The sequence below is a fragment of the Macaca thibetana genome, chromosome 10, assembly GCF_024542745.1.
Source record: "Macaca thibetana thibetana isolate TM-01 chromosome 10, ASM2454274v1, whole genome shotgun sequence".
In the NCBI taxonomy this organism is placed as follows: Eukaryota; Metazoa; Chordata; class Mammalia; order Primates; family Cercopithecidae; genus Macaca; species Macaca thibetana.
The window spans coordinates 68,033,965-68,049,214 of record NC_065587.1 but is presented as its reverse complement, the minus strand read 5'-3'; the positions used below and the strand labels follow the sequence as shown (position 1 = coordinate 68,049,214).

The window sequence follows — 15,250 nt, the reverse complement described above, 5'->3', positions numbered from 1 at the left end:
ATTACTCAGAGGGGCCCAACATAATCCCAAGGGTCATTATTAGTGAAAGAGGGAGGCAGGAGAGTAGGAATCAGAGGGCATGCGATGACAGAAGCAGAAGTTGGAGTGGTGTAATTGCTGGGTTTGCAGATCGAAGGGGGCCCACAGCCAAGGGATGCAAGTTGAAAAGGCAAGGAAACAGATTATCCTAGAGCTTACAAAAGAAACTCAACCTTGCCGACACCTTCATTTTAGCCCAGTGAGACCCATTTCACACCTCTGACCTCAAGAACTGTAAGATACTACGTCTGTGTTGTTTTAAGTCACTATGTTGTGATTACAAGCAGCAACAGGAAATTCATACACTCACCAACACCTTTAGGAAAATGTCCAACCTGCTTAGCATGGCACACAAGGAGGCCTTGTGGGATGTGGTTTCTGCCACTGACTTTAAGCAAGTTTTTTTTCAACTTCTCTGGGCCTCAGTTTCATCATCTATGAAATAGGGAGGAAAAAAAAAACTCTCAGTAGGTCTGTAGTAATATTAAATGAGAGGACATGTTTCAAATACCTAGTAGAAAGACTGTAACATAGTACATTATTATTATTATTACCATTGGCATTACTATTATCACAGAAAAATTGACAGAGTAAGAACCCTTGTCTCTACTCCCTTCACTAGGGCTATGTTTCCACATCTGTGAAAAAGGAAACAAGACCAAACAGGTGTGGAAGTCTTGTCTCTCCCCTCTACTCCACTCTTTCCTAGTTACTGATCTGTGTCGTGCTTTGCTTTCTCTAACTTCCAACTTCGCATATGCTGTTCTCTCTGCCTGGAATGCTCTTCCCATCCTCCTTACCAAGCTAACTCTCATTCCTCCTGGAAGTCTTTACTGACTCCTATTAGACTAGTTTAGAAACCACTATTGTGCATTCCCAAAGCATGCTAAACTTCCTCTATCATATTATTGCTATGGCCTGTGTTGTTTTTCATTGGGAAAAAAAATCTTAAATCCAGGTAAGGATACTTTGACCTATTTGCTTCAATTGTGTTGTTTAAATAAAACAAAAACATTCTAAATAAACTTGAAGTAGTTAAGTTTCCTTTTCTCTCCCCACTTCCTTCACTCTCTCCCCAACTAGTATCATGAATTTAGTGCATATCTTTTGACAGGCGGGGATACTCACCACTATACTCACAAGGATTGGCTATGGTGCATATCTTTTGAGTCTGTGTTTTTAAACTCTTACTATCTATACATACAAAAGAATATGAAACACACTTTATATGTGTTTATAATTAACACAAATTGTAACCTTTAAAAAACATTTCTCATTCTACAACTTTCTTTTATTCACTCAACAATAGGTTTTGGGAATATGTACATATCGATATAGCTCTGGATCATTCTTATCACTGTATGGTATTTTATTATTAGAATATATTGACCGGCTGTGGTGGCTCACACCTGTAATCCTAGCACTTTGGGAGGCCAAGACCAGTGGATTACCTGAGGTCAGGAGTTCACGACCAGCCTGGTCAACATGGCGAAACCATCTCTACTAGAAATACAAAAATTAGCTGGGCGTGGTGGTGGGTCCCTGTAATTGTAGCTACTAGGGAGGCTGAGGCAGGAGAATCACTTGAACCCGGGATGTGGAGGTTGCAGTGAGCCAAGAGCACACCATTGCACTCCAGCATGGGTGACAAGAGCAAAACTCCGTCTCAAAAAAAAAAAAAAAAAAAGGAATCTATCCCGTTTTATTCACCCATCACTCTACTAGTGGACATTTAGATTGTTTCTAATATTTTCGGCGTTATCAAGAACATTGCAAACAACATCCTTATACATATGACCTATGTAGTGGTGTAAAAATTTCTTTAGGAAGGTTGTCACCTTGCACACTAACTACAAGATGAAAGGTATTCCATGGAGATGTGGGCCTATAGGATATTGTCTAATAGTGGAATCTATAGGCTATTCAGTGGGCCTATAGGATATTGTCTAGTAGTGGAATCTCTGGGTTGTAAGGTTCCACAACTTTATGAGATACTGCCAAATTGCATTCCAAGGTGTGAATAGCATGTAAAGGCTCCTGTTTCCCCACGTCCTCACTAACATCTGACCTCATAAAAAACATTGACATATTTTATTTTTGTATAGTTGATGTATTTCAAATCATACAATTATTTTTATTTACATTTCTCAATTGGCTTACCGGCCATTTGAGTTTCTTCTGCTGAAAATTCCCTATTTATATCCTTTGCCCATGTTTCTTTTCTTTTGTAGGGGTGAGGGTAGGGATGTCTTTTCCTTAACGGTTTGAAGGAGTTCCTTGAGCACCAATCCTTTGTTATATATGTTCTAGATGTTTCCTCCCAGTCTGTAGCTTATCTGCTAATCGGATTTACCATGTCTTTTGTGCAGTGGCATGATCTCGGCTCACTGCAACCTCTGCCTCCAGGGTTCAAGTGATTCTCCTGCCTCAGCCTCCCGAGTAGCTGGGATTACAGGCATGTGCCACCACACCCAGCTAATTTTTGTATTCTTAGTAGACACAGGGTTTCACCGTGTTGGCCAGGTCTCGATCTCTTGAGCTCATGATCTGCCTGCCTCGGCCTCCCAAACTGCTGGGATTACAGGCGTGAGCCACCACGCCCAGCCTGGCAGTTTAAATTTTGAGGTAGTCACAGATCATCTTTTTCCTTTATGAGTAGTGTTTTATTATTGTTTATCTAAGAAGTCCTTTCCCACCCCAAGATAATAAATATAACATGTATATGTCTTAAATATTTGTTATCATATTTATTTAATCCATTTAATTAGGCATCTATTTTTCAACTCTATGGAAAGTAAATTTCTCAGTGCCATTTACCGAGTCCTCTATTTTTTCCCCAGTGATTTTTTTTTTTTTTTTTGAGACGGAGTCTGGCTCTGCCCCCCGGGCTGGAGTGCAGTGGCTGGATCTCAGCTCACTGCAAGCTCCGCCTCCCGGGTTTACGCTATTCTCCTGCCTCAGCCTCCCGAGTAGCTGGGACTACAGGCGCCCGCCACCTCGCCTGGCTAGTTTTTTGTATTTTTTAGTAGAGACGGGGTTTCACCGTGTTAGCCAGGATGGTCTCGATCTCCTGACCTTGTGATCCGCCCGTCTCGGCCTCCCAAAGTGCTGGGATTACAGGCTTGAGCCACCGCGCCCGGCCATCCCCAGTGATTTATAATGCCACCTCTATTGACATCAAGTACACACACACGCGCACACACACACACACTCTCTCTCCTGTGTCTGTTTTGAAGCTCTACTCCTCATTGGCTTGGTAGGCAGAGAAGTGTCTCCTTGCCCCAACATATACACATTGTTCTTTTGATTTTGACAAGATTCCTCAAAAATCCTGATTGGATTGGGGAAAATACACGTCTTTCTGATATTGAGCCTTCCCATCCATGAACATGTATATTATTGCATTTATTTGATGTCCTTTCATAATATTTTGTAATTTTCTCTATGAGAATATAAACTCCATTAGGGCAAATGCTCTGTCAGTTTTCCTCTCTGCTGTATCTTCAGAGTCAAGAACAGAGCAGGACACAGAGTAGATGCTTCATAAGAATTTGTTGTTTAACGTCTTTCATATACTTTATGAGATCTGTTTCTACATATCTTATATTTCTGTTGCTATATATTTTTATTGTAGTTTCCAATCAGCTATGGTTGGTATATAGAAATTCAAATGTCATTTTTGGGTTGATTTTTTTTTTTTTAAACCTTTAATTTGTTCTAATACTCTGTAGATTCTTTGGATTTTTAAATGCAGACAGTTCTGAGGGACATCTATTTCAGAAGAAGAGAAGAATGGATATTGTGTAGGCAACTAGCAGCATCTTCCACACTACTACTGTATGAAGCTAGAAGAGTCAGGTACTCTAGCCCTGGCAGCGTTTGTGGACTTTAAATCTGAAACAAATAGTACAACAAAGCAGGTGTCTGTTGAGTATTCATTTGGCCAATTCCAGTACTAGTAGTAGTATCTATTGAGCACAGGTGCCAGTAAAAGCAACAGCATCCAGTGCTATTTGCAGCAGTCATGTCAGTAGTGGTGTCTGATGTCCAGTAATAATCAGAAACGGCACCCCAATCAAAGTTTCTGCAAACTCTGATTTTGACCATAATTTTGATCAGCTAGACTCCCTGAATTCCTTCCCCATTTTTTGATTCTGATTTCCAACAACTCTGTGACTCATTCAATATCCTACCAATGAATTCCATTTCTATTTCAGTTAATCAAAGATAGTTTTTTTTGTAACCAAGAATTCTGAACAATTAAACTCTCATGTTATCTGCAAATGATAACTTTGTCTCTTTCTTATATATGCATTCAAATAATGAAATGCATAGATCTTAAGTTTTCAGTTTAGTCAATTTTGACAAATGCGTATACTCAATATAACCCACATCTTTATTAAGAGAAGGAAATCCCCATCACTCCAGAAAGTTCCTTCATCTCCTTCCCAGTCAGCCCAACCTCAGTACTTTAAAAAAAAAAAAAAAAAAAAAAAAAAAAAAAATGAGCTGGCTGAGTGCAGTGGCTCACGCCTGTGATCCCAGCACTTTCGGAGGTCGAGGCAGGTGATCACGAGGTCAGGAGTTCGAGACCAGCCTGGCCAACATGGTGAAACCCTGTCTCTACTAAAAATACAAAAATTAGCCGGGCGTGGTGGCATGCACCTGTAATCCCAGCTACTCGGGAGGCTGAAAAAGGAGGATCATTTAAGCTCAGGAGGCAGAGGCTGCAGTGAGCCGAGATGGTGCCACTGCACTCCAACCTGGACGACACAGCGAGACTCTGTCTCAAACAAGCTACAATGAGCTATCGCTGTAGTCACTAAAATGAAAAAGATGGACAACACCAAATGTTGGTGAGGCCATAGACCTTAAGAATTAGCGGCTGGGATAGCAAAGGTGACTGGCCGCGTTACTGACTGACCAAGTGACCAGGTGACTTAGTGAATAACTTCTTTAAGTAAGGAAACTCAGTAAATTACATCTGGTAAATTACATTTACCAAAAGCTGACAACTTTTCAGACGCAGCGCTCTTAGTTTAAGGGAAGTGCAGTTGGAGGCGGCGGGGGGCAGAGGCAGCCAGCCTCAGAACGAATAGCCCCAGGGTCGCGGAGAGGCGGGCCTGGGAAAGAAAGGTTGAGGAAGCCGGGGAACCTAGGCTGCCAGGACACCCAAGAGCCTCCAGAGGCTCTAGTGGATCGGAGTCTGCGCACTCCGCCGAGAGCGTGCCTTTGGCTCACCCAATCAGAGCGGCGGATCCAGCCGCTTCTCTGTCGCCTTGGCAACGGGACGCACAAGCACGCGCGGCGAGCGGTGGCGGTTTGGATCTGGCCCGTGGGGAATCGCGTTATGTCGCGACCCAAGGTAGGAGTCAACCTGACCCAGATGCTTTTATCGTCCCTAGAAAAAGGGAGGAAAGCCGCAGAGGGATTCAAAATCGGTTGGGGATGGGTGTTCCCCGCGGAATGGGTAGCGGGGTGGGGCGGGGAGAGGGGGTGGTGTTCTTGCGAAGGAATTCCGGAAAAAGGAAGAAAAAAAGTCAACGAACTTAGAGGAAAGACTACAACTCCCGGCATGCACCGCGCCGCCCAAGCTGCTGCGCAAGTCCAGCGAGCCCGGCCAGCTGGGGGGAAATTTACACAACAGTGGGATTCTAAGCTCCGTGACCCCTGGGGAAGTTGAACCTCAGAATTTCAGATTTCCTGATTTGGCGAAGCCCGCCTGCCCGTCCGTCCGTCCATCCATCCATCCATCCATCCATCCATCCATCCATCCATCCATCCATCCATCCGTTTATCTATCCATTCAAAACAACGCTAATTAGTGTCTTTTCCCCCATCAAGCTCATTGCTGGTCAAGGGACACAGGTGAATCAGACAAACCTCTGCCCTCTAAGAGGGCACAGACCAATTCCCCCGTTTTAAGAATGGGAAAAATGAAAGTCGAAGAGGGAAAATGAATTACTGTAAAATCCGCTCTCCCCACCCCAACCCACTTTTTTTTTTTTTTTTTTTTTTTTGAAACGGAGTCTCACTGTGTCGCCAGGTTGGAGTGCAGTGGCGTGATCGCAGTTCACTGCAGCCTCTGCCTCCCGGGTTCAAGCGATTCTCCTGCCTCAGCCTCCAGAGTAGCTGGGACTCCAGGCGCACGCCACGACGCCCAGCTAATTTCTGTATTTTTAGTAGAGACGGGGTTTCACCATGTTGGCCAGGATGGTCTCGATCTCTTGACCTCGTGATCTGCCCGCCTCGGCCTCCCAAAGTGCTGGGATTACAGGCGTGAGCCACTGCGCCCAGCCTCCATCCTACTTCTTAATCCCAGCTCTCATTCATGAGTGGAACCTTCATTTATCTTCTTTCTTTCCTTTTTTTTTTTTTGAGACGGAGTCTCGCTCTGTCGCCCAGGCTGGAATGCAGTGGCCGGATCTCAGCTCACTGCAAGCTCCGCCTCCCGGGTTTACGCCATTCTCCTGCCTCAGCCTCCCGAGTAGCTGGGACTACAGGCGCCCGCCACCTTGCCTGGCTAGTTTTTTGTATTTTTTAGTAGAGACGGGGTTTCACCGTGTTAGCCAGGATGGTCTTGATCTGCTGACCTCGTGATCCGCCCGTCTCGGCCTCCCAAAGTGCTGGGATTACAGGCTTGAGCCACCGCGCCCGGCCTTTTTTTTTTTTTTTTTTGAGATGAGGTCTCACTTTGTTGTTCAGGAGGGAGTGCAGTGGTGTGATCTTGGCTCAGTCGACTTCTTGAGCTCAAGCGATTCTCCTGCCTCTGCTTCCCAAGTAGGTGGGATTACCAGTGTGTGCCACCATGCTCAGCTAATTGTTTTTTAGTTTGTGTAGAGACAGGAGTCTCTATGTTATGTTGCTGTGTTGCCCAGGCTTGTCTGGAACTCGGCCTCAAACCATCTACCGCCTTGGCCTCTCAAAGTGCTGGGATTACAGGCATGAACCACTGCACCTGGTCAGCCTCTGATTTCTTTAATTCCCTCTCCCAACAAAAAGTGAGTTTATCTGCTTTCAGAATGCCTTGAACTTCGCCTTTTTACTACAATTCATTACTCATGTGACTATTTGTTTAACATCTGTCTTCCTCGCTGCTCTGGGATCTAATCTGACTTGTTCTTCTCCGTATTCCCGGTCCTCAGCACAGAGCTAACTACAGTTGATACATATTGAATGACTGTTGAACGACCTACCTAGATGCTCAGCTAAAAAACTGGGACTGTTGGCTCCTCCATCTTCCTCACATCCCACATCCAATAAAAGCCTCCTTCCTCTAACTTTCTGAATATGTCTTGAATTTATTTTTTTCCCTCTACCTCAACTACTATGCTAATCATGACCAAACTCTCAAATTTTAAAAATTAATACTCTTTAAACACACAGATTGGGACACATATAACCTTTTTTTTTTTTTTTTTTTTTTTTTTTTTTTTTTTTTTTTTTTTTTTTTTGGAGACAGGGTCTCATTCTGTTGCCCAGGCTGGAGTGCAGTGGCATGAACACGGCTCACTGAAGCTTCAACCTCTTGGGCTTGAGTGATCCTCCTGCCTCAGCTTCCTGCGTATCATTTTATAAAAATATTATTAAGAAAAAAGAAAACAAACATCTACTGAAATAGTCCCTTCCCATGAACCCAACTGATTCCTTTGAAAGGAAGGACGAACTGCAGGTTGCTGAAGAATGCACAAACTCTTAGCAGTCTACACTGTGAATATAGTTTAGACATGGGTGTAGCAGACCACGTTGGATGAAGGAAAAAAATTGTGGACTACTTCTTTGTGAAACGATGAATTTTGTTTTTGTTGTTGGAAAGGGAAACAAAGGTCTCCTATATATTGACTTAGGACTTTGCGGTTTCTTTCAAATGACCCAGGGGAAATAGGAGTATGAATTTATTTGAACAGGATCATTCATGTCAGCCTTAAGAGAACATGCCGGGATATACTTTGTGTACTCTCACAAAAACATGCCCAGAGAAGGCCAGAAGTCAGAATACTATATGTTCCAACCATTGACCTCATCTCCTCAAGGTGATGGTCGCCAAGACCTCAGCTCCAAGGCATGCTGGGAACTCTTCAGAGGGCTAAGGGGAAATGAGGAATTGGATCAGGCAGGAATGAAACTGGGGTTAGTGGAACCAGCTAAGCAATGAAGCTGATCTCTGGTTAGATGTTCAAAGTCTAATCACAATGGGTAGGCTGGTGTGGCAAACTGGTTTCAGCATGACTGTCTCCACCTGGTGGGTAGTACCAGGGAGCTCAGAGCAGGACTCCAGGAATAGAGCCAGGAATGAAGGCAGCTGGCAGTGTCACAATCCTATGCTCTTTTTGACTCAACACCAACTGGTGCCATTCATGCTACCCTCCATGAATGGCACCAACGAGAAATAAAAGTTCTCTGTTTGTAGCCCATACAAGCAACCAAGCCACTTTTGAATCATTTTCTCAATAAGATCATTTTTAAAAAAAATTCTTGTAGCCTTATCTTTTCTAAATGCATTATTTTAGTGGTTTGGGGAAAGTTTATATCCCTGGGCTGTTTTTTGGGTCAAGATAGTAATAGGACTTCTATCTCAGGCAATATGACAGATGAGATTTCTTGAAAAGCTTATTAACACAACACACTTAAAACTGTTGGCCAAAATATAACAGACATCCTTTGAACTGTGTAACTGACCTGCGTATGTGGAGGGGCAAGGATTGGTAGAAGAAAAATCCCCAAGGGACCACCACCCTAACACAGACACACAGACACACACACACACACACACACACACACACACACACAAGAAAAATAAAAAACAGAATTGTCACTAACTGATTCTTCATTCGTCATTTTCCTTGGGGAAGTCATTGATTGTCTCACAAACAGGAGTTGAAGTGTCATGGGGCCCACTGGGCAAGGAGTTGGAACTGAGACCTCACCATAAAGCTGGACCCTTCAGAGACCCCCACCCTTAGTAAAAGTGTAATTAGAACCAATTTACCCTTCAGCAGTGGGAGACAACTAGGAAGCTAGGCAGCTTCAGTGTAGGGGAAAAAACCTTTCTCCTGAGAAATCTTTTTTTGTGTGTGTGACGGAGTCTTGCCGTCGCCCAGGCTGGAGTACAATGGCACCATCTCTGCTTACTGCAAGCTCTGCCTCCCGGGTTCAAGCGATTCTTCTACCTCAGCCTCCCGAGTAGCTGGGATTACAGGTGCTTGCTACCACCCTGGCTAATTTTTGTATTTTTAGTAGAGACAGGGTTTCACCATGTTGGCCAAGCTGGCCTCAAACTCCTGACCTCGTGATCCACCTGCCTCAGCCTCCCAAAGTGCTGGGATTACAGGCATGAGCCACTGCGCCCAGCAAGAATTCTTAACCTTAGATGAGTCCTCAGGCTAGTCTGAGAAATGCTAAATAAGATGTTACCATAAAGTTTACTGTTCTTGGGGGCCCAGGCAGATGTAAATGCTAAACATCTCGGAGTCAAACATCTTTGACTCCTATAATGGTCGAATTACATAATAATTACATAATAAAAAATGTTTTAAATGAATTATATAATTGCATAATTGTATAAGAAAAGATGTTTTAAGTAAGTTTAAAAAAAAAAAGCCTGTTCATGATAAACCCTCAGAAAACCAGGGAATAGTAGGAAATTTACTCAATTTAGTACAGGAAACTATAGGAATCTACAGCCAGTATCATTCTTAAAAGCTGAAATAGAGAATGCATTCCTCTTATGATCAGGAGCAAGATAAGGATGTCAGCTGTTACCACTTTTAGTCAACTTTGTATATACTAGAGTTTTCACCAGTACAATAAAGCAAGAAAACTAAATAAAAAGCGTAAATATTGAAAAGAAAGAAGTAAGTCTGCCTTTATTCACAGATGACATCATTGTATCCAGAGAAAACTCAAAGGATTTACAAACTACCAGAACTAATAATTCAGCAAGGGCATCAAATACAAGGTCAATGTACAAAATCAGTTATACTTCTATGTATGTATCAGTTTCCAATTTGTGACAAATTGTCACAAATTCAATGGCTTTTAAAAACACTAACTTATTATCTTACAGTTATTTATTTATTTATTTGAGATGGCGTCTCACTCTGTCACCCAGGCTGAAGTGCAGTGGCACAATCTCGGCTCACTGCAACCTTTGCCTCCTGGGTTCTCCTGCCTCAGCCTCCTGATTAGCTGGGATTATAGGTGTGCACCACCATCCTGGCTAATTTTTGTAATTTTTAGTAGAGATGGAGTTTCACCATGTTGGCCAGGCTGGTCTTGAACTCCTGACCTCAAATGATCTGCCTGCCTCGGCCTCCCAAAGTGCTGGGATTACAGGCGTGAGCCACTGTGCCTGGTCCCTGTCTTACAGTTAATGAGATCAGAAGTCTGAAAGGGTTCTCGCTGGGCTAAAATCAAGGTGTTAGCAGGGCTGCCTTCATATCTGGAGGCTCTAGGAGAGAAGCCCTGTTTTTTGCCTTTTCTAGTTTCTGGAGACTGTCTCATGGTCCCCTTTCATGTTCAAAGTCAGTTCTCACAGTGTGTGACTGCCACTCTGACATTGACTCTGCCTTCTTCCACATTTAAGGATCCTTACATTGGGCCCACACAGAAAATACAAAATAATCTTTCTATTTTAAGGTTCTTTGATTAACAACCTTAATTCCATCTGCAATTTTAAATTCCCCTTGCCATATAATGTAACACATTGATAGGTTCTAGGGATTAGGACACAGACATCTTTGGAGATGGCCTTTTTCTGCTTGTTACAATTTACTATCATCAGGTAGAAAACGAAATTTGAAAATACTGTATCCAATAGCATCATAAAATTAAAAACCTAAGAATAAATTTAATTAAAAATGTACAAGGCTGCTATACTGAAAACTAGAAAATAGTGTAGAAAAAAATTTTTAAAACATTTAAATTAATGGAGAGACCATATTACTCATGGGTTGGAAGGCTCAGTACCTTATAATGTCACTTCCTGAAAATATCTGTAGATTCAATGCAATCCCAGTCAAAATCTCAACATGTTTTTTCGTAGAAATTGGCAAGCCAATTCTGAAATTTATGTTGAAGTACAAAGGACCCCTAATTGCAAAGACAATCCTGAAATCAGAATTTACTCTACCTGACTTCAGGATTTACTAGAAAGCTACAGCAGTAATTAAGCCAATGTGATAGTGACATAAGGATAGACAAGTAAATAGAATAAAACACAGTCTCGAGATAGATCCACATACACATGGTCAATTGAATTGTGACAGACGTGCCAATGCAATTCAATGAGGAGAGGAAAATTTTTTTAACCAAAGGCTCTGGAGCAACTGGATAAACATATGGAAAATGGAATTGAAAGCATGAGAGAGGATTAAAGATAAAATACAAAAAGACGGCCGGGCGCGGTGGCTCAAGCCTGTAATCCCAGTACTTTGGGAGGCCGAGGCGGGTGGATCACGAAGTCAGGAGATCGAGACCATCCTGGCTAACATGGTGAAACCCCGTCTCTACTAAAAATACAAAAAACTAGCCGGGCGTGGTGGCGGGCGCCTGTAGTCCCAGCTACTCGGAGGCTGAGGCAGGAGAATGGCGTAAACCCGGGAGGCGGAGCTTGCAGTGAGCCGAGATCGTGCCACTGCACTCCAGCCTGGGTGACACAGCGAGACTCCGTCTCAAAAAAAAAAAAAAAAAAAAAAAAAAAAAAAAAAACAAAAAGACGAGGACAGCTTGACTAGTGTTGGGGGAGTTGGAAGGGCTTGAATGGAAGAATGAAAGAAGATTTCACTGTGTTTCAGTGGGGCTTGCTTCTGCCAGTTTTATAAAGCAGTATCCTCCACCCCTCTCCGCCGCTCTTTGAGGGGTAGGCTGGTGTGCTAAGCAGAATTCTAAGATGGGCCCCAAGATTCCCACCCCCTGGTGTACATGCCTTGTACAATTATCTCTCCTTGAGCATGGAGGAGTCTGTGAATTTGATGGTATGGTTACTATGGTGATTACCTTCCATTACTTAGGACTCCATCATAGGTGACTTGGAGAGGGGAGGATTGGAAGTCAGAGGGACGTGCTCCACGTGGCCTGGAGGAAAACAAACGTGCATGTTGTGAAGTGCCTATGGGGGCCACACTGCAGCTGCAGGCAGCCTCTAGGAGCTGAGAGCAGTCCCCAGCAGACAGCTAGCAAGTAAACAGGGACCTCCATCCTACAACCCCTGGCAACTGAATTCTGCCAACAACCTGAATGAGCTTGGAAGGGGACCCCAAGCCCCAGATGAGAGCCATAACCCCAGCCATCACCTTGACTGTGGCCTTGTGAGAGCTGAGCCGATGATGCAGCTAAGCCATGCCCACGCTCCTGGCCCATGGAAACTGAGATAATGGATTCCCATCATTTTAAGCCACTGATTTTGTAATAATTTGTTACCCAGCAATAGAAAATGAATGCAGATGGCAGGTCTGTCCCAGCTGCAAATGTCATCCTGCACAGGACCAATTTCGATTTCTCTCGTCATACGTGCCTTAGGGATTGGTCTTCCCAGGACAGAGGGCCAAGCTGTTTTGGACGTGGTTGAAGTGAAATAATACCCACCACCCACTGAGGATTTGAAAGGTCCATTTGGGGTGAAAGGAATTGACATTGCTCTGAGTCTTTAACCTAGCCTCTTCTGGGATCAATTTAATCAAACATTCCAAGTTAAGAGTAGGAAGTCCAGATCGGCTGGGTGTGGTGGCTCACACCTGTAATTCCAGCACTTTGGGAGGCCGAGGCGGGCAGATCACCTGAGGTCAGGAGTTCCAGACAAGCCTGGCCAACATGGCGAAACCCTGTCTCTACTAAAAATACAAAAATTGGCTGGGTGTGGTGGTGGGCACCTTTAATTCCAGCTACTAGGGAGGCTGAGAATCACTTGAACCCGGGAGGTGGAAGATGCAGTGAGCTGAGATTGCGCCACTGCACTCCAGCCTGGGCGACAGAGCAAGACTCCATCTCAAAAAAACACAAGGAAAAAAAAAGTTCAGATCCTTCTCACACAGTGTATTGAGCTGAGCTTTCAAAACTGGGGTTCAGGGCTGACCTTTGGAGTACTGAAAATCAGGCATTTGCTATACTGGTCGTATCTGTGGAGCAAACCTGCAGTAAGGTGTACCTTGGATACTTGGGAGTTCATTCATAGCAGATAAATTCTGGTCCATTTGCTGGGGACATGGTGGCCAGTGGGAACTTGATCAGACTGGACCTTCATGTCTCAGAACCTAAGCATTATTGAGTCTGATGGTTTCGGCATTTTAATATGTGCAGTAAGTTAACCTGGGAAAGCAGGGCAGATATACAAAACCAGTTACAGCCTTTTCCTTTCCTCATTGCAGAACCAAAATTACAAGGGCCATGGATTGTCAAAGGGAAAAGAGCGGTGAGTGGTCCCATCCAATCCAACAATCACAGACAACCAACCTCCCTCCCTCCCTCGCCTTTTCAATCCCTCTCTCACTTTTCTACTTCAACAATTATAATGAAAATGATAGTAGAAGTAGTAAAGCTAAACCATTATTGAGCACTTACCATGTGCCAGGCTCTGGGCCTGTCACTTTACCTGTATTGGCTCATTGAATCCTGACCCCAACCATTTGAAGTAGATACTACTATTGTGCCCATTTTACAGATGGAGAAACTGAAGCTCAAAAAGGCTAAGTGACTTGCTCAAGATCACATGATCAGTTAGGGGCAGAGCTTGTTGGACTCCAGGGCCCACTATCTAACTTTGGTCTCTCCTGCCTCCTTCAACAACCCTGTGATGACTTGATGACTTGCATGTCAGCTGTCCTCTGATCTGCTTCACTCTGCATCAACAACCTGGATGCCAAACCCAGCACCCCTTTGGATCTCCTAAAGAGAATCCACTTGCACAAAGCAGGAGTGAACAATGTAGACTTTATTGAAGATTTTTGTGGGGAGTTAGAGGAGGTAGTTTACATAGCAAATGTTTTGATAATCTATTCTCTGGCTCATTAGATATTTCTCTCTCTCTCTCTCTGTCTTTCTCTCCTTTTCTTTTCTGTTCTTTTCCTTTGAGTTTCGCTCTTGTTACCCAGACTGGAGGGCAATGGCATGATCTCAGCTCACGGCAAACTCTGCCTCCTGGATTCAAGTGATTCTCCTGCCTCAGCCTCCCGAGTAGCTGGGATTACAGGCATGCGCCACCATGCCCAGCTAATTTTGTATTTTTAGTAGAGACAGGGTTTCACCATGTTGGTCAGGCTGGTCTCGAACTCCCGACCTCAGGTGATCCACCTACCTCGGCCTCCCAAAGTGCTGGGATTACAGGCGTGAGCCACCGTGCCCAGCCAGATATTTCTGTTCTTTCTAAAGTCCCTCCTGGCTATACCACCACTGAGGAGGGCATGTGTGATTTGGGATGCTTCTCTCATGCAGCGCCCATCTTCTTTGCCTTCTTTCTCTCCATACTGACTATCCCACCAACTTCAAATCTCTCACTCTCTTATGCAGGGCAACTCAGCAATGTTCCAGATCCTGGCCCTAAACATACATGCCCACCCGACCCCCATCCCAACAAAACAAAGAGCACTTAACAGGCCTGTGTTAGGCTGTTTTTGCATTGCTATAAAGGAATAGCTGAGACTTTTTATTTATTGATTGATTTACGTTGAGACAGAGTTTCGCTCTTGTTGCCCAGGCTGGAGTGCAATGACCTGATCTTGGCTCACTGCAACCTCCTCCTCCCAGGTTTAAGTGATTCTCCTGCCTCAGCCTCCCGAGTAGCTGGAATTCCAGGTGCCCGCCACCATGCGTGGCTAATTGAGACTGAGTAATTTATAAAGAAAAGAGGTATAATTGGCTCATGTTTCTACAGGCTGTACAAGCATGGCACCAGCATCTGCTCAGCTTCTGGTGAGGCCTCAGGGAGCTTACAATCATGGTGGAAGGCAAAGGGGGAGCAGGCATGTCACATGGCAAGAGTGGGAACAAGGGAGAGATCCCAGGCTCTTTTAAACAACCAGATCTCCCATGAACTGAGTGAAAACTCACTTATCACCAATGGGATGTTGCCAAACCATTCATGAGGGATACGTGTTCAGGATCCAATCACCTCCCACCAGGTCCCACCTTCAACACTGAGAATCACATTTTAACTTGAGACTTGGAGGGGACAAACATCCAAACCATATCAAGGCCCCATCTACTTATTTCATAAAGG

The 15,250-nt window shown here is 44.1% G+C and overlaps 2 protein-coding genes across 6 annotated transcripts in view; one reads left to right on the top strand and one right to left on the bottom strand.

Annotated features, from left to right (window-relative positions):
* The window catches only part of DUSP15 (dual specificity phosphatase 15), a 746,139-nt gene that overhangs the window by 13,534 nt on the left and 717,355 nt on the right, over window positions 1-15,250 (bottom strand). The window lies entirely within an intron of this gene.
* TTLL9 (tubulin tyrosine ligase like 9) overlaps window positions 5,305-15,250 on the top strand; it is a 65,586-nt gene continuing 55,640 nt past the window's right edge. For 2 of the 5 annotated variants that reach the window (XM_050807122.1, XM_050807126.1), the window contains exons 1-2: window positions 5,322-5,404; window positions 13,404-13,447. In XM_050807122.1, the coding sequence (XP_050663079.1) occupies window positions 5,390-5,404; window positions 13,404-13,447 (59 nt within the window). In that variant the 5' untranslated portion in view covers window positions 5,322-5,389. Of the gene's footprint in view, window positions 5,405-13,403; window positions 13,448-15,250 lie in introns of all 5 variants that reach the window. The other 3 variants (XM_050807125.1, XM_050807124.1, XM_050807123.1) reach the window with 2 other exon arrangements.